Source organism: Panthera uncia, chromosome D4 (assembly GCF_023721935.1).
Source record: "Panthera uncia isolate 11264 chromosome D4, Puncia_PCG_1.0, whole genome shotgun sequence".
Taxonomy (NCBI): Eukaryota; Metazoa; Chordata; class Mammalia; order Carnivora; family Felidae; genus Panthera; species Panthera uncia.
Genome location: NC_064807.1, coordinates 83,470,503 through 83,486,585, shown reverse-complemented (window position 1 = coordinate 83,486,585; position 16,083 = coordinate 83,470,503). Strand labels below are relative to the sequence as shown.

At 53.8% G+C, this 16,083-nt stretch overlaps 3 protein-coding genes across 13 annotated transcripts in view; 2 read left to right on the top strand and 1 right to left on the bottom strand.

The window, feature by feature from the left end:
* RPL12 (ribosomal protein L12) overlaps positions 1-16,083 on the top strand; it is a 534,927-nt gene that overhangs the window by 290,677 nt on the left and 228,167 nt on the right. The gene's annotated exons all lie outside the window — the stretch shown is intronic.
* The window catches only part of RALGPS1 (Ral GEF with PH domain and SH3 binding motif 1), a 271,670-nt gene that overhangs the window by 98,913 nt on the left and 156,674 nt on the right, over positions 1-16,083 (bottom strand). The gene's annotated exons all lie outside the window — the stretch shown is intronic.
* ANGPTL2 (angiopoietin like 2) overlaps positions 1-16,083 on the top strand; it is a 34,273-nt gene that overhangs the window by 1,241 nt on the left and 16,949 nt on the right. Inside the window, exons 1-3 of one of the 3 annotated variants that reach the window (XM_049637892.1) lie at positions 9,534-9,825; positions 10,234-10,315; positions 12,400-13,265. In XM_049637892.1, the coding sequence (XP_049493849.1) occupies positions 12,449-13,265 (817 nt within the window). In that variant the 5' untranslated portion in view covers positions 9,534-9,825; positions 10,234-10,315; positions 12,400-12,448. Of the gene's footprint in view, positions 1-9,533; positions 9,826-10,233; positions 10,316-12,399; positions 13,266-16,083 lie in introns of those variants that run through there. The other 2 variants (XM_049637884.1, XM_049637901.1) reach the window with 2 other exon arrangements.

The following is a 16,083-nucleotide window of genomic DNA, read 5'->3' as shown; positions in this document are numbered from 1 at the left end:
CCTTGAAAGCACTCAGCATTAGATAACATTTCCAAACAAATTCTTCACTGATCCCTCCCTTCTCCTTCTGTGATATGTGTGTCACGGGTCAGCTATTGCCTCGGCTGTGGGATTATGAGAGCTCCCAGGGGCCAGTTCGGTTACTTAGAAAAGGATCTCCTTTCACCAGGGCTCTGAGGAAAGCTGAGAATACCACTTCCGAAGCCGGCCAAATGCTCCGCACATGCCCACATGCATTTTTACAATTTGAGGCAGAGTAACACCCTAGTCATGCCCCAGGTTCAAATCCTACCTCTTCTACTTAGGAGTCACGGGACTCTGGCTAAGAATACTTAGCCTCTCTAAGCCTGTTTCCTCTTCTGCAAAATGGGATAATAATGCTACCCTTCTCTTAGTAACTGCTTACACTTACGTTGCACTTATCCTGAGCCAGATGCTTATGACATCCACCCTATGACACAGGTACCGCTGTTCATCACCATTTTATAGGTGAGGAAACTGAGGCACTGAGGTTAAATGATGTGCCCAAGGCCCCGTGGTTACTAAGTGCCATCACCAGGATTTGAATCCAGCACTCGGAACCACACTCCACTGCTTTCTAGGAGGAGCACGTGGGATCATGTCCGGGAAGGCCTTTGCGCAGTGCCTGCTGCATGGCAAACCCTCAGAAAGTGTTAGTCACTGAGTGTCGTGAACCACGACGATCAGAATGGCAGATATGGAAGAGCAGAGACCCAGACTCTCTTGACCCTGGACGTCCTGCTAGGGCTGTGGGAAAACCCCAAGAGGCCGAGCCAGTGTGGCGGTCGCTACTGCCACCCACGCGGGGCTCCCCCCGGGAGGCCGAGGGGGCTTTACGTCTGGACTGAACGGCAGCATGTCCATTTGGGTCACTGCGTCCACACTAAGGGGGGCGGGGGGACCTTGGGGCCATCTGACGCCAACCTTACAGTAAGAGCATCCTCCCACCCACACGGGCACCACTCATCTGCCTGCTGGTCTCCTGCCAGAACCATGGTAGGTGAGGAAACGAGCTACCTCCAAGCTGGAGGGGGTCTACAGAGCAGGGAGACCAGTGCCAGGCCTGTCCTGGGGTTGCAGGGGGAGGGGTAAGGACCCCTCCCCCCAACTCCATCTCCATCACCAAGTCTGACCGAATGGGGGCCAAGGCTGGTGGGTCCTACACCAGCTGATGCTGGTGCGTCTTCCCTCCTGTGGCCCCAGAGGTCTCGGCGGGTTCCCCGAACTCTTGGAAGCGTTTTGAAAAGCCGACATTAAACGTGTGCTTCTCTAACACAGGCCTCTGGGGCTGCAGAAGCTGCACGTTTCCCTGCTCTGGCCTGGAACGGTGGCGGCCCACTGTGCTCTCCGGGTAGCCCAGGCCGGGCAGAGGCGCTGACTGACTTCACAGGCCTGGCTAACAGAAATTAGATTAATTATCACTCAATACAGGCAATCGTGGTGGAACAGACAAAATGTGTGAAGCATAAGGCCCAGGAGGGGACTGCACGGTACCACTGTCAGCTCAAGGGCAGAGCAATAAAGCCATTTCTCCATCCACCCCTCCATCCCGCAATGATTTACTAAGCACCTGCTGAGCTAAGTAAGGCAATGCGTTATATCATTTCATCCTCAAGACAACGCTCAATAAACCCTGGGTTTAGCATCCCATTTTTCAGCTGAGAAAGCTAAGGCTCAGAGATGTTAAGTAACTTGTCCAAGGTCACGCAGTTGCTGATTGTGTGGGTGTAGCTCCAAAGTCTACGTCTTTCCCCAACTCATTCCACTGCTCTGTTCAAGGTGTCCCGACTGCTCTTTTCCTGACCCCGTCACCGAGTCCCCCAGCAGCCAAGTCTGTTCTGGTTGCCGTCCTACAGAATGTTTACACCACTCCCTCGGAAAACCATGTGCCTCCCTGATTTCGATGCATCACTTGCTTGTCAAAGGAGCCTGCCTCTGAGACAGAACAGGCATTATCACCACCCCTCTTACACATGAGCCTCAGCACAGCTACGCGGCTCCGTGGGACTCTGGCGCCAGCTCAGTGGGGCGGAGCCTCAGGCAAACATTCGTCTGTGTGCCTGAGAGACCATTCGTGGGTTGCCTACGTCCCTACGTGGAGACCCCACGGCCAGTGGAATCAGAGCGCAGGTCCTCATGGTCTGCACTGGGCCACACTTGAGCAATCTTGACAAGACATCAGGGAGACAACAGCCGGCAGCCACATGAGAACAAACAGCAGCAGCCGGCCCTAGGCAGGTCCACCCAGCTTCCGGCCTCTCTGAATCACAGTCCATTTTGTCGGAAATGGTCTCAACTGACAGCAGATGAGGAGGGGCTCTGTTCACAGGGCCCGCAGCCCAGTGGAAGGAGCCACAAAGTGAATCTAACAATCACACAAATGTACAACAGGGACAGACCTGCAAAGAGGGGGGCATGTCCCCATTTTACAGAGGAGGAAACTGAGGCTCAGAGGCCACAGCACCTCTGCCAATGTCCCCCCACTAGTGGGCCAAAAAGCAAGGATTCAAACCTAGATCTAGACTCCCTCTACCCCAGCCCGCTGCCATCCTGGATAGACGCACACTGGGGAAATCTCAAGAATGAAGCAAGTCAATGAATAGCATTCTTTTCTGTGAATTTATATAAAACACCCCAAATAGAAGGGTTATTCAGCCACTGGTGACTTGGAGTTTGTGGTGATAGACAGGTCACATCAGAATCTCATGCCAAGGGTAGTTTCAATGACAAAACCATATTCTCTCATATTGACTGTAAACCATATGACTGATTTAATAACAGCCGGGGTGGGGGGGGGGCAGTGACAGTTAAAACGTTACAATGTCCTGCTACACGTGTACATCAATGGCAAGACACATTCTGATCACAGAAATGTTCACATGTCGGGTGGGGGAAGCCAGGCGGCTCACAATCGAGCTATTGTGTTAGGTCTACTCTCGGGTGAAACCGACCAGCCTCTCCTGGGCCCAGGAGCCCCAGAGCCTCAGCCTCTCCCTGCTGCCCAGTCCTCCAGAAAGGCAGGGCCCAGACCATCCAAGTAAAGCCCAGAAGGGAAGTCTATCGTTATGGCCGAGAGGTGCCTGAGACCCGCTCAGCTCCAGGAACGGGCCAAGTCCTGCCTGAGGCGGCCCCAGTCCAACCTCCACGAGGGAAAGGTTGTGTCTCTTAGTCACTGCTGGACCTCCAATACTCAGGGCCAGGCAGAGAAGGGATGTGTGGAATGAATGAATGAATGAATGAATAAACGAACAAATGAAGCAAGCAAGCCAGCCAGCCTCAGACCAACAAGCCTCTCAGCCCCATGGTGCCACACAATTCCCGTCTGTGTCGTGCAGCCAAGGCCCCTTTGGAGACCCCTCTACTCCCACCTTGTGTGCCCCCAATCCCCCCCCCCCCCCCCAGCTGGATTGATCCCCCCTCCAGCCCCCTGAGCCACTCCATCAGGGTACTGATCACCACTGCACCTGCTCTCTGTCCCACCTACTACTGTGGGTGCTTTAGAACAGGGACCGACCTCGCTCCCACTCTATCTCCAGCCCCATTACAGTGACTGGAACAGGGAAATGCTCAACAAATGAATGAAATCCTTGAAGTCCTATTTAGGAACCCAAATGCCATGCTGGCTATTGGGTATTCAGTGGACAACCAGATGAGCTGTGTCTTAGGTGCTGTGATGGATGCAGGAAGCAGCCACAGCGGCCCCTGGAGGCTGGGCGAGGAGGGGCCCTTGCTGTGGACAGTGGCTTCACAGGGAGGTAGACTTGTGAGGTCACCTGAGAGAGGGAGACAGGAATGCTTCGGGCAAGACACAGGGGAAGGTGCTGAGGCAAAAAAGAACAGTATGTGCAGAGGCAGGGAGCATGACCACAGAGGCTGTTTTTCAGCAGGACACTGACATGACCAGATGTGAGCTTTAGAAAGACAGGCCTGGGGCCGCCTGCGATGGAGAGTGCAGGGGAGAGGGGAACCAAAGGCAGGGAGGCCAGTTAGGGTTGTGTGGGGAAGCAACCGGGCTCTGGGGTAGACAAGCCTGGTTCTGAGCCCAGCCTTACCACTTGGCAGCTCTGTGGCCCCGGGCAAGTGACTTTGTCCTTTACCTTTGTCTCTCTGTCTGTGACATGAGAATAAACGTAGGCCCTAACTTACAGAGTCACTGGGATCTGTGAGACAGGCACAAAATGTGCTTGTCCCAGGTCTCAAGGGATGAGCCCATGCCAACAGGCCAAGGCGGCCTTAGGTGCCAACCACTCAGCCTGGCCTAGAAGAGTAGCTCCAGGCAAGGCCCAAAGTTCCCAGGAAGCCACCCCGGGGGCAGCACCGTCTGCCCCAGTCCCTGGCTTCTTCCTTTCGTCTGACGTTCCCCCAGTTCCAAGGCTCCAGAGCACACGCCGGAAATGCAGCAGCCAACTCAGAAGCTGGGCTCTGAGATGGCTTCTGCAGACCTTCCCCGCCTCTGCTCCGTTGGCTGGGGCTCCTGGCACAAAGGGCTTGGTGCGCGGGCTTTGGGGGAATCTCAAAATGGCTCCCAAATAATGCACCATGAAAAAGTAACAGCAGCATCCTTGTCCCCCCGGCAAAGGCAACCAGCTCCCCGCAGCCTAAACCACTTCCCCTCCTGCCCTATGATCTCATGGCATGACCACAACCCGCCTCTCCATGAACTCAGCCCTTCCCTGGAGCCAGCAGCTCACCAGTGACAGGAGCATGAGAGCCCCCCACTGCTCTCTTCCGGGAAAATCTCTCCGATCTGACACTCTCTGCTTCTCTGGCTCATGCCTGTGTTCCCGCCACCCAAGACAGGGCTGGACCCAGGCTGCAGCAGCACATGATGACTGGCTGGCGGGGAAGGCTCAAGGACAGAAGGATGGATGGGTGAACAAATGGCTCATTTGAAGGTCTTATGAGAGCTGAGCTGGCAGGGTCTGGGAACTGGCTCCAGACTCCTTGGGTGCCCACATGGGCTTCTGGTGGGAAATGAATCACAGGATCCTGGGCTGGGAGGAGACGGCAGTTGGAGATGTGGCTGTTCCCTCCCTGGCCCCCAGGGCTGGCAGCGAATCACCTAGGACAAGTGACGCACAGTCCCTTCAGGTTTCCTAAGGTGAGGACACCACTGCTCATCCCTAGATGCCCGTTTGGGGGCCTCGCCACTTGAATAGTCAGGAAGCGGTTTCTAACATCCAACAAAACTCCCCCTTGTGCTGACCTGAAAGCCATTTTCTACTGATTCAGTCCAGTGACTAAGAAGCAATCTGCATCCTGGCCATGAAGCAGACAGGCACCTTTTGTTCATACTGGCTGGGGAAACAATCTTGATGGAAGTGGGGGCGTGGATATTGCAGCTGACAGCTGAATCCCAGTCGTGGTATTGATTTCAAGGGACCTTAGACAGGTGACCTGACCTTTCTAGATCTGGATTTACTCTACTGCAAAATGCAGATGTTGATTCTTTTCTTCTGGGTGTAAGGGGACCATATAGTTTGGTACCCAATTAGGACACTTTTGAAAGTAAAACGGGGTGCTATCAATAATTCCGTAAGATAACAGGCCTCAAGTGGGGCCAACCTTATGCATAGGGCTGTAAGCGCCAATGAGAAAGGGCACACTGGGCACCTGGTGAGTTTACCACAAACAAACAAGGGGTGTTATTATCTACGCCTTTGGTCAGGTGGTCAGCAGGACTCTCTGGGGTCCTTTCTTCTGGAATTTTCCTTTATCTGGATCCCTCCCACATCCTGGATTACCAGTTGGTTTGGGTACCACCCCACCGGCACACCACACATCTCAACGAGCTTTCGTAGGAAAAACTGTCAACTCTGAAGTTTTGATTTTTTCCTCTCTGTCCTGATGTTGCATTAACAATCACAATTCGTGCTCAGGTCCATCAGACTCACTCGAGCAAAGCTCAGGTTCCCAGCTTCCCCAAAGCCAGGCGTCAGGGGCCAGCCGGGCACACTAGGGGCCAGGCGGCAACTCCAGACTCCTATACTGCCTTGGCAGAGGCCCACTTCTCAGGCCTCCTGCAGGGCCTCTGGCCTGGACTATTTGGCCCTCCGTGATCACAGAACGAGGGGTCAGGGTGGGCGACAGAGGGAGAGGTAGGTTCTGTGACCCCTTCACACAGCACTACAGCCTGGACTGGTCATGAGGCACCACCCTGAGAACCGGCTTGAATCTGGAGGTTTCCCTGGGGCTGGCAGTCCTGGGGATCCCAAGAGCTCTCCTGTTCTCCCCTTGCCTGCAGGGGTCAGAGAGCAATTCTTTTCAGTGTCCTGTCACTCCAGCACTTTTCTTTCCACATATTCAGCATGGCATATTTTAGGGTTCTGTTACTGGCTCTGCTACTTAGTAATTCTGTGACTATAGGCAAAATGACTCATGGGCTTAGACTCTCAATAGTTTTCCTCACCTGCAAATGGGGATAACTGTCAGCTCTGCCGTTAGTCTTAAAAGCATCTTTGTGGGAATTAGAAAATGGCTGTAATATAAATATCCAAAACGACAAAGACCGTGAATGTAAGCTGTGCTCCCTAGAGTTGCATAGCGCACAACCTGGGCCACCAGGCATGGCAGCCCTGAAATAACAGGCCTTCCCTCCTGAGGTTGTTCGGAGGATTAAGTAAGATCATGTATATAAAACGCTTGAGTCATAGTGACAACTGACTGTAGTTATTATCCTTAGCGTTTGAACTTCTCTCATTCCTAACCCCCGGGCCACCAGCTTCTGCTGCAGGGAAGGACACAGAGCTCCATCTTTCAAAAATGATTCTTCCCACAAAGTGGCCCCATGCCTGGGCTGCAGTGCCGCGGTGCCGAGTGGGATGTGGACACACAGTGTGTGGCCCCACCGCACCAGGCTAAGCAGGGACGCTCGGGGCTGCCCACTGGAGGCTGGGTGGGACCCAAGCCTTGGGGAGGCCGCCTCCCAGTGTGCAGGGGCCGTCACGTGGCTCAGTCACACCAGCTCCACTTGTGGGGAGGGAAACCCGTACATAATGGAAACTCCTCACAATACAATGTGGAAAAGCAATTTTAAGAATCGTTTTTATTTTCATTTCGAAGCCAAGGAAAATAGTTGGGAGTTGCTTTTCTTTGTTGGTCATAGGAAGAAAGTGAGGAGCACCACTTTGATTGGAACAGAGTCCTTCTCCCGGCCGAAGATGGCTGGAATGCTGGGGAGGCTTATTTCTCTTGGGGTGCAATTAGTTGAATAAATATCAGGAAAGCAAAAGTAAACACACTCATTACTGCCCATTAAGAACTGCCAAAGCAACAGAAACACTGGAGAGGGGTGTTAGAATCTTAAGGGAAAACAAATGACTCCAAAGCCAAGGGCAGTGCAAAGAGTACAGCCCTCGGTGTCAGGCTGACCCGAGCTCTCAGCTGGGTCAGTTTCGGCTCTTATCTGCCCTATGCTCCTGGGAAAGTCACTTAGCCTGTCTGGGATTCAGGGTCTCCATTTACAAAAGGGAAGTGGGGGGGACAACCACCTCAGTAGATCGTCCGTGGCAGCGTATGTCAGGGACACAGCCCGGCACCCTGTTCCTTCTCTAACCCACTGGGGCCAGGCCACTCACGCCAAACCCAGACCCCATGGAAAAGTGACAGGAACCCCCAGAATCGTGAACTTCATCCGTGGTGGCACCCCTGGCAGTGCCATCTTGAGAAAGATACCAGACAGCTTCTCGAGCTGTAATTTCCTCACCCTCAAAATGGTCTGACCCAAGTCACTAGCTCTGAATGTTGGGATGACTGAATGGGAACAATGTGTATGGAAAGGGCCTTGTGAACCTGAAAACCTGTGTGAGTGTTAATGATCAAATGTGGTGCTCTTTTCAATCGAACAAGCGCAAGAAATGCTGTGTAAAGGCAGCACGGTCCTGCGTGGTGCTTTTGCCCGTCTCTTGTCTCTTGCTTCTCCACTCCTGCCCAGCACCTCGTGAGATCCTGGGACAGATAGCAAGACAGCCAGGACCCAGTCTGGCCGGAGGGCGGCTTCGGGGCTGAGAGGGGAGGCCAGACACGCCTCCTGCTCAGGGCCCAGCTCCTGTGACAGGTACAAGTTCCTCCTCTGAGAAGCGGAGTAATCAACGGTGCTATCTCCTGGGCGGGGGATGGTCGGCGCTCCTCACTGAGTCCGGCCCTGCTGTCCGCCCCACTATCGTGTTATTCCCATCTCTAGTTGAGGTAGCGTTTCTACGTCCCTTATGTAGTGTGCAAGGTGGGCTGGATCACCCCCATTTCGTAGAAGAGGCTCAGCCTTTAGGATCTCAAGCCCAAGGGCACAGGTTTTGCCGGAGAAGCTCTGAGAGCCCACATGTGGGAGGGGACAGGCCTCAGTGATAAACAGTGACACCCTGCCAGGTCCTGAGGCCTGGGAAGGTTGGGAAGCCAACCCTTTCCTGGAGCCAGGTTGCCTCCCCGTGTCCCTGGAGGTTTCCCGGCCAAGGCGGAGGCCCTCACCAGCATCAGCACCGGCACTAGCAGCTGCCTCAGGTGAGCGGCCGTGGGAAGGCAGTCCCGGCCTGCCAGCCCCAGCCTGTGGTGCGGCTCCTCGCCATTGTTCCGGGCCGGGAGTGGCTGTGGGCTGGTGCAGGAGCAGCCGGAGCGCTTTGGAAACCAGGCAAACACTCACAAACTTACCCTGGTTTCCACTAACGTCACTGCAGCCCTACCTTATGTAGCCCAACCCCCAGCAGAGGCTGCCGAACACCTTTCTCTGCCTGGTCCAAAGGCCCGAACTGGCCCCGGAACCATGCTTAGACTTTCTCATTCAAGCAGAAAATAGTTCCAAGTGGCTCTGGGGAGCTCAGGGTCTGTTTTGTAACTGCGCACCAGCTGGCACAAGGTGGACCCTGAACTTGGGCTGCTCACCAGAGAAGCCCCAGAAGGGCCAGGGGAAGACAAAACCTTCAGGTTCTGTGTCATGCTGGTTTTAGCATAAACTAATGTGAAGTCAGAAAGTGGTGATGCTAACACTTTGTTTGTTTGTTTTGTCTTTTACTACTAAAGACTGGATTAAGTACGTTTCTGTGCACTCAGGGAGAGTTTGAAGGCTTGAATACATGAGATCACATCAGGGAAGCTTTCCTGACCCCTCCAATTATCCCCGGTTCTGCCCCCTTCCAGCTGTGTGCTCCTAGGGAAGTCACTTAGCCTCTCTGAGTCTCAGTTTCCTCATCTGTAAAATGGAAATAACAACAGAATCTTAACAGTATCTACCTTGCAAGAATTCATTAAAGTAGAAAATGCTTGTAAATGCTTTGAGCAGGAGCGGGTACACAGCGAGCACTCAGTAAACAGATCCTATGGGTGTTATCGATAAATATGAACGGCCTCCTCCTGTGCGGGTGGTGTCCCCTCTGGCAGCCACCTGCATGGGCTCCCCTGGCTCTGCCTCCCCATCGCCCTCCTCACTATGTGGCAACTGCTGGCAGGTGTGCCTTTTCATTCAGTCCACAAATATTTATCGAGTGCCTACATATTCCAGGTCAGGTGTTTGGCACTGCGAGTGAAGCACACCAACACCCTGCCCTCGTGACGGCTCCGTTCACGGGGTGCGGTAGGGAAATGTTCTATGTCTACTGGTGATGAGGACTCTGGAGGGGAAGGTGGTGAAGTCACAACGCTAAATAAGCAGGGAAGGCCTCCCTGGGAAGGTGACATCTCAGCAAAGACCTGAAAGAGGTGAGGGAATGAGCAATGAGGAAAGAGGGGTAAGAGTGTTCCACACAGGGAACAGTGTACAAAGATCCTGAGTCACAAGTGTGCTTGGAGAGCATAAGGACCGCCGAGGAGGCTGAGGTAGCTACAGTGGCATGACCAAGGATGAGGGGAGTCAGAGATGAGGTCAGGGGGGGAGGGGGGCCAGGTTGGGAGAGCCTGAGAGACTAAGCTTTTTTCCAAGATGAGGGTCTCCCAGAGGATTCTGAGTAGAAGATCGGACTTTTTTTTTAAGTTTATTTATTTGTTTTGAGAGAGAGAGAGAGCACAAGCGTGAGCGGGGTAGGGGCAGAGAGAGAAGGAGAGAGAGAATCCCAAGCAGGCTCTGTGCTGTCAGCACGGAATCCGACACAGCGCTCAATCCCATGAACCGTGAGATCGTGACCTGAACTGAAATCAAGAGCTGGACACTTACCCAACTGAGCCAGCTAGGTGCCCCAAGATCAGACTTTTCTTTCTTCCTTCCTTTCCTTTTTTTTTTTTTTAAAGGATCACTCTGGCTGCTGGGTTGAAGATAAACTGCAAGAAGCAAGGGCAGGGGCAGGTCCAGCAGCAGACCAGGTCGGCCCAGGTGAGAGGTGAAGGTGGGTTGTGCCCGGGTATAGGGGAGGCGGGGCACAGCAGCAGGATACTGAGAATATGCCCTGGATATTGCTATTACAAGCTGGTGGTGATTAGATGTAGGTGGAGTATGAAAGAAGGAAAGGAGTCAAGGATGACTTCAAGGTTGTTGGGATGAGCAACCAGGAGAATGGAGTTGCCATTTACCAACACCGGAGAACATGGCAGGTGAACACGCCAGATGGAGGTATGGGGATGCCAGTTCACTTCAGGACAAGTTAAGTTTGAGAGGCCTAGTAGACAGTCAAGTGGAAATGTCAAAGGAGCAGTTGGATGGATGCGTCTGGAGTCAAAGGGGGAGGTCTGGGCTGAAGAAATAAATGTGGGAGTTAGCAGTGCCTGGAAGCCACAAGACCGGATGAGATCACCGAGGTAAACAAGAGGTCTGAGGCCTGAGCTCTGAGTCCCCCAGGACAGGAACAAGAGGATGAAGAAGCAAAAGAGACAGAAGGGGCAGCCAGTGAAAGAGGAGGAAAGGGTGACCATTGGGAAAGGAGTCTAAAAAGGGAGCGACCGACCACGTCACCCAGTGCGGAGAGGCAAGTCATAATGAGCACCAAGACCTGGTCACCGGGCTTGGCAATTGAGGACGCTGGTGATCCTGTCCAGAGCACGTAGAGTGGAGGGGAGGGGCCGGGCCCGATGGGAGTGGGCTCAAGAGAGAAAGAGAAGACAGGGACTTTCTGCAAACTGGGTACAGACAACACCTTAGAGGGTTTTGCTTTTTACAAGGGGAGCAGAGAAATGGAACTGGAGCCGGAGAGGGGATGTGAGGTCAAGAGAGGACGGGTTTTCTTTAAGTTGAGAGAAACAAGAGCATGATTATAGGAAAAATGCGATCATGCAGGAGAGGTGGGGGATTGCTGCTGGAGCGCTGTCCTTGAGCAGGCGAGGGGAGGGATCTTTGCACGTCCGTCCCCTCCCTCTCGGCCTGGCCAAATCCTGCTCATCCCCCGAGGGTCAGCGTAAAGGTCACTTTCTCAGGGAAGCTTTCTTGAATCCTCCGATTAGGTCAGTTCCCTGCTCTACCCTTTCACAGCGGATGCTATGCTGCTCCGTGGCTCTCCAGGGACTGTGCCCCGGGGCATGAGCCCTGTGAGGGCAGGGCTGCCTCTGGCCTGTTTGTGGCCGTCCGTCCAGCAGCTAGCATGCTGCCTGGCACCCCAGAGATGTCTGATGGCTATCTAGTGAAGGGACGAATGGTCCAAGAGAGCAGAACTGAAACAAATCTGGACACACACGTCCGTTCTCCGCTTCCGCCTGCTTTAATCACGTCGCAGTGGCCGGGACCTTGCCGTTACTGGCTATCACAAATATTTGGATTTAGAAGAGCTCAGTTGTTTGTTCCTGTTTGGACTCGGTAGCTTGGCTAACACACAGACCCAAGCCATGCGGCTGGACACATCCTTCCATTGACACTGTCCACTACCAACTGAACACATTCCATACCGCGTCCAGTGATTCGTTCATTTAACAGATATTTGCTGAAAGCCTGCTTAGTGCAGCATCCTGGGGACACAGGATGGAATCAGACCCAGCACCTGCCCTCATGGAGTGTGGAGTCCGGCAGAGGAGATCACACAGAACTCCTATTCACCACGACCGTGCCGCGTGCTACCCAGGGAAAGCCCAGGGGTTAGGAACACGTAGAACGGGGAGATGTGATGGCCGGGGTAGCGTGGGGCAGAGAAGGGAGATCGGACAAGCTTTCCTCTGCCTCCCTGCCCCAGCTGGGAGCTGCCTTCAGGTGGTGTTCGGGCTCGGGTCAGGAGCTCAGCGACGGGGCTGGGCTTGGGGGCTGGCTCTGGGAGTGGCGGGGCTGTGGCCTCCTGCCTCCAGATGCCCTGGTCCCCTCCCATTTCCCCTCGACCTCTGCTGAGACCTGCCTGTCTCCTTCTGCTGCTTCCAGAAGGGCTGCCTCCTGAAGCTACATTTTTGGAAAGATCTGCCTGGCGAGAAGGCTGAGCTCATTTATGGCACAGGCCGCTGGCAGTGACGGCACCGTTACTGAATCTCCCTTCTGTTTACTTTCAGGTTTTCACAGGCTCCGTTCGCCAAGGGGAACCACCATTTTGCAAGGACCATGAGGCCGCTGTGCATGACATACTGGTGGCTGGGACTGCTGGCTGCCGTGGGGGCAGCGGCAGGCCAGAAGGAAGGCTTGGAGGGCGCCGAGGAGGGCTCGCCCGGCGAGTTCATTTACCTGAACAGGTACAAGCGGGCCGGCGAGTCTTCGGACAAGTGCACCTACACCTTCATCGTGCCCCAGCAGCGGGTCACGGGCGCCATCTGCGTCAACTCCAAGGAGCCCGAGGTGCTCCTGGAGAACCGGGTGCACAAGCAGGAGCTGGAGCTGCTCAACAGCGAGCTGCTCAAGCAGAAGCGGCAGATTGAGACACTGCAGCAGCTGGTGGAGGTGGACGGCGGCATCGTGAGCGAGGTGAAGCTGCTGCGCAAGGAGAGCCGCAACATGAACTCGCGGGTCACGCAGCTCTACATGCAGCTCCTGCACGAGATCATCCGCAAGCGGGACAACGCGCTGGAGCTCTCCCAGCTGGAGAACAGGATCCTCAACCAGACGGCCGACATGCTGCAGCTGGCCAGCAAGTACAAGGACCTGGAGCACAAGTACCAGCACCTGGCCACGCTGGCCCACAACCAGTCCGAGATCATCGCGCAGCTCGAGGAGCACTGCCAGCGGGTGCCCGCGGCCAGGCCCATGCCCCAGCCGCCCCCCGTCACCCCACCCCGGGTCTACCAGCCGTCCCCCTACAATCGCATCATCAACCAGATCTCTACCAACGAGATCCAGAGCGACCAGAACCTGAAGGTGCTGCCTCCCCCCCTGCCCACCATGCCTACCCTCACCAGCCTCCCGTCCTCCACAGACAAGCCGTCGGGTAAGTCCTTCCGTGAGGGAGCCCGCACCATCTGGGCCTCAGAGCCGGGCGCCAGGCTTCCCTTGGCCGAGACCACAAGTGGGGGAAAAGCCACGGCAAGTTGAAGCCGGGCCAACAGACTTGCGCAATCCCCCAGCGATCCCTCGGGCCAAGCCGTGGCAGCCTGGGGGGGGGGGGGGGGGGGGTGGGGGCAGCGTGCCTTAGACGGATGCTCCAAGGTAGAACCAGGAAACCGGGAGAGTCTCAGAAGAGAACAAACGTTCTCTGGCTTCTGACGGGCAAGAGCCCCAGGCCCGTAGTTTTCGGGGCTCTGTGTTAGATGCTCTGTGTTGGCAACAGGATGTCTCTCCTGTAAGCTCTTGCGCTGTGCCTGGCAGAGAACTGGCAGCTGATAAATGCTCACCAAAGAAACCAGCAGTCAAAGGAAAAGAACGCGTTATCACGGCAAAGGTATGATAAACACGTCGTAGGGGCTAGGGGATGGGAAGGAGTACTTTCCATACACTTCCTAGAGTCTGCTGCTGTCTAGGATTTTCAGTGACAATTCCATATACTCTTAAATACATGTTTCATCTTAAATACGGTAATTTTCAGAATATGGTGATGGGGACGAACGTGGTGACTTGGTACGTTTGCAAGCTTGAAAGCTTGATCGAGGTACCGGAGTCGGGTACTTCCATGGATCTTGATTGTCTCACTAACCCCTGAAGCTCCTTGTGGAAGGTTAACTGAAAAGATAAGTAACTTGCTCACAGGCTTAGCCTGCTCAGGCTGGATTGGAATTCAGGCCTTGTCACTTTAAATCTAGGGCTGACTCCTCTGTGCTCGGAGAGTCTGGGGGGGAGCACAAGCCCAGCCCCCTAAAGCTCAGCCTCACATCCATCCAGGACTGTATGAGCCTTCCAGATCGGCTGTCAGATGAGAACTGGATTCATCTTTGCCGAAACGAACCACTTATCTGCTCCAAGTCAGTGATTTTGGTACCACTTCATTATACAAGCAGGGAGATATTTTTACTGAAAGTATCCTGTTTTACACTTATTTCACACTTCTGAAAATAACCACCAGTACTGGGAAGAGCAGCTTCTTGCTAATTCCAGAAGGGGGTGGCCCATGCAAAAGACAAGGGCAACACTGTGCAGGCCCGTGGCCGGGAGCACCTGCCTGCAGCACTGCGCAAGAAAGCCCTCTGCTGGGTTTGCAGGTTGAGAACGTAAGTTCTGAAGAGACTGACCTAGATTTAAATTCTGACTCCCCCACTGGTTAGCTCTGGGACATCAGACCAGTCACCTTGCCCCTCAGAGCCTCCGTTTCCTCTGTTTCAATCTGTCAATTAGGGATAGATTAAAATAATGCCTACCCAAAGATTAGATGAAATACTGGGGAAAAAAATGTGTCTGGCATGGTGCTGGGCCCATGGAAAGTCTCAGTACTTGGTAGCTCTGGGTTTCCTTCCGTTTTGGTCTCTTTATCTTAAAGCAAGGAGATTGAAATAAACAAACAGTCCCTTTTTAGCACTGGCTTTCTACAGCAGATGACTGGTTCCTCTGTACACGTGTCTGTTTTAAATCAGAAGCTCTGAAAGAGCGGGCAGAGTGTGCTAATATGTCTTGATAGAACACCCAGAGGGTAAAACGTGCCTTTGGGCACCAAATGAAGGCTCAGTTGAATGTTACACTCGTGAAGTGAGCCTGGCTGACCTCAATGGTTACCCAACAGACCTCTTCTTGCCTAAGCATCTCTGGTTTCTGAATCCATGATTTCAGGACATTCCTGAGCTTGAACTGAGCTGAGAGGGATAGAGTGTAGAAAGAAAGACCTAGCTTTGCATCCACCTCTTATTAGTGGTCTGCTTGTGAGAAAATTACTTCACTCTCCTGAGCTGTAATTTTCTCCTCTGGAAAATGGGGGCAGGAGTTATGACACTGCAGGGTTGTTGGGGAAACTCAATGCAATCAGGCATGTGATATTATGTCACCTGGGGCAGCCAAAAAGTGGAGGTGCCCCTACTCTGTGCCGGTCACAGCACCGGGCTTCAGGGAGTTGGTAAAAGCTACAGTGCCAACCTCCAGGAACTCAGTCTGGAGGAGGTGGAAGATGTGTGAATGCACTGGGATGTATCCAGTCCCTCTCAGTTCCTCCGTCCTCTCAGTTCCATCCCCCCGAGATGGGCACATCAGATCCGACAAAGGATTTCTCTGGGGGGAGCATCTATCGAGGCCAAAATTACCAGAACGTTGTAAGAACTGATGGGACCGACACAACGAGGTACCTGAAATCAGGAATGCAGCGAAAATCATGGGCTATGCAGTCACTGTGGTGATACCATGGTGTGCTAAGTGCCCTGCAGAGTGGTGAAGGAGGGGCTATGGGGACACTAAGGTGGCACGCGAGACTGAGTCGGCCTGGAGTAGAAGGGAAAAGGTGGACAGAGGCGGGACTTCCGTGAATGATCTGGAAGAGTCTACCAAGTGGACCGAGGAGTTGGACAATGGAGTTACTAGTCAGTCCCTGATGGAGATGAGTCTGTGCAAAGTCCTGGGACCATGCATGGCCCTACTCTGGGCACCTCAAATGGTCTGGACCCCCTGCTTCTTCACATTCACAGTCCATCACGGTCTGTGTGCATTCCAAGGCCCCTGCACACACCCCAAAACCCACTTTCTCTCCCACTTAAGGAAGCACACCTTCATGGGAGGGAATGGCAGTGACTTCATGTGGACACAATTTATCTTTAAAAAAAAAAAAAGCCCTCCCAAATGTTGGTAGTGATTGTTGGTAACAGATTCCCTGTGACCCACCTCCCCACTCCAGATGT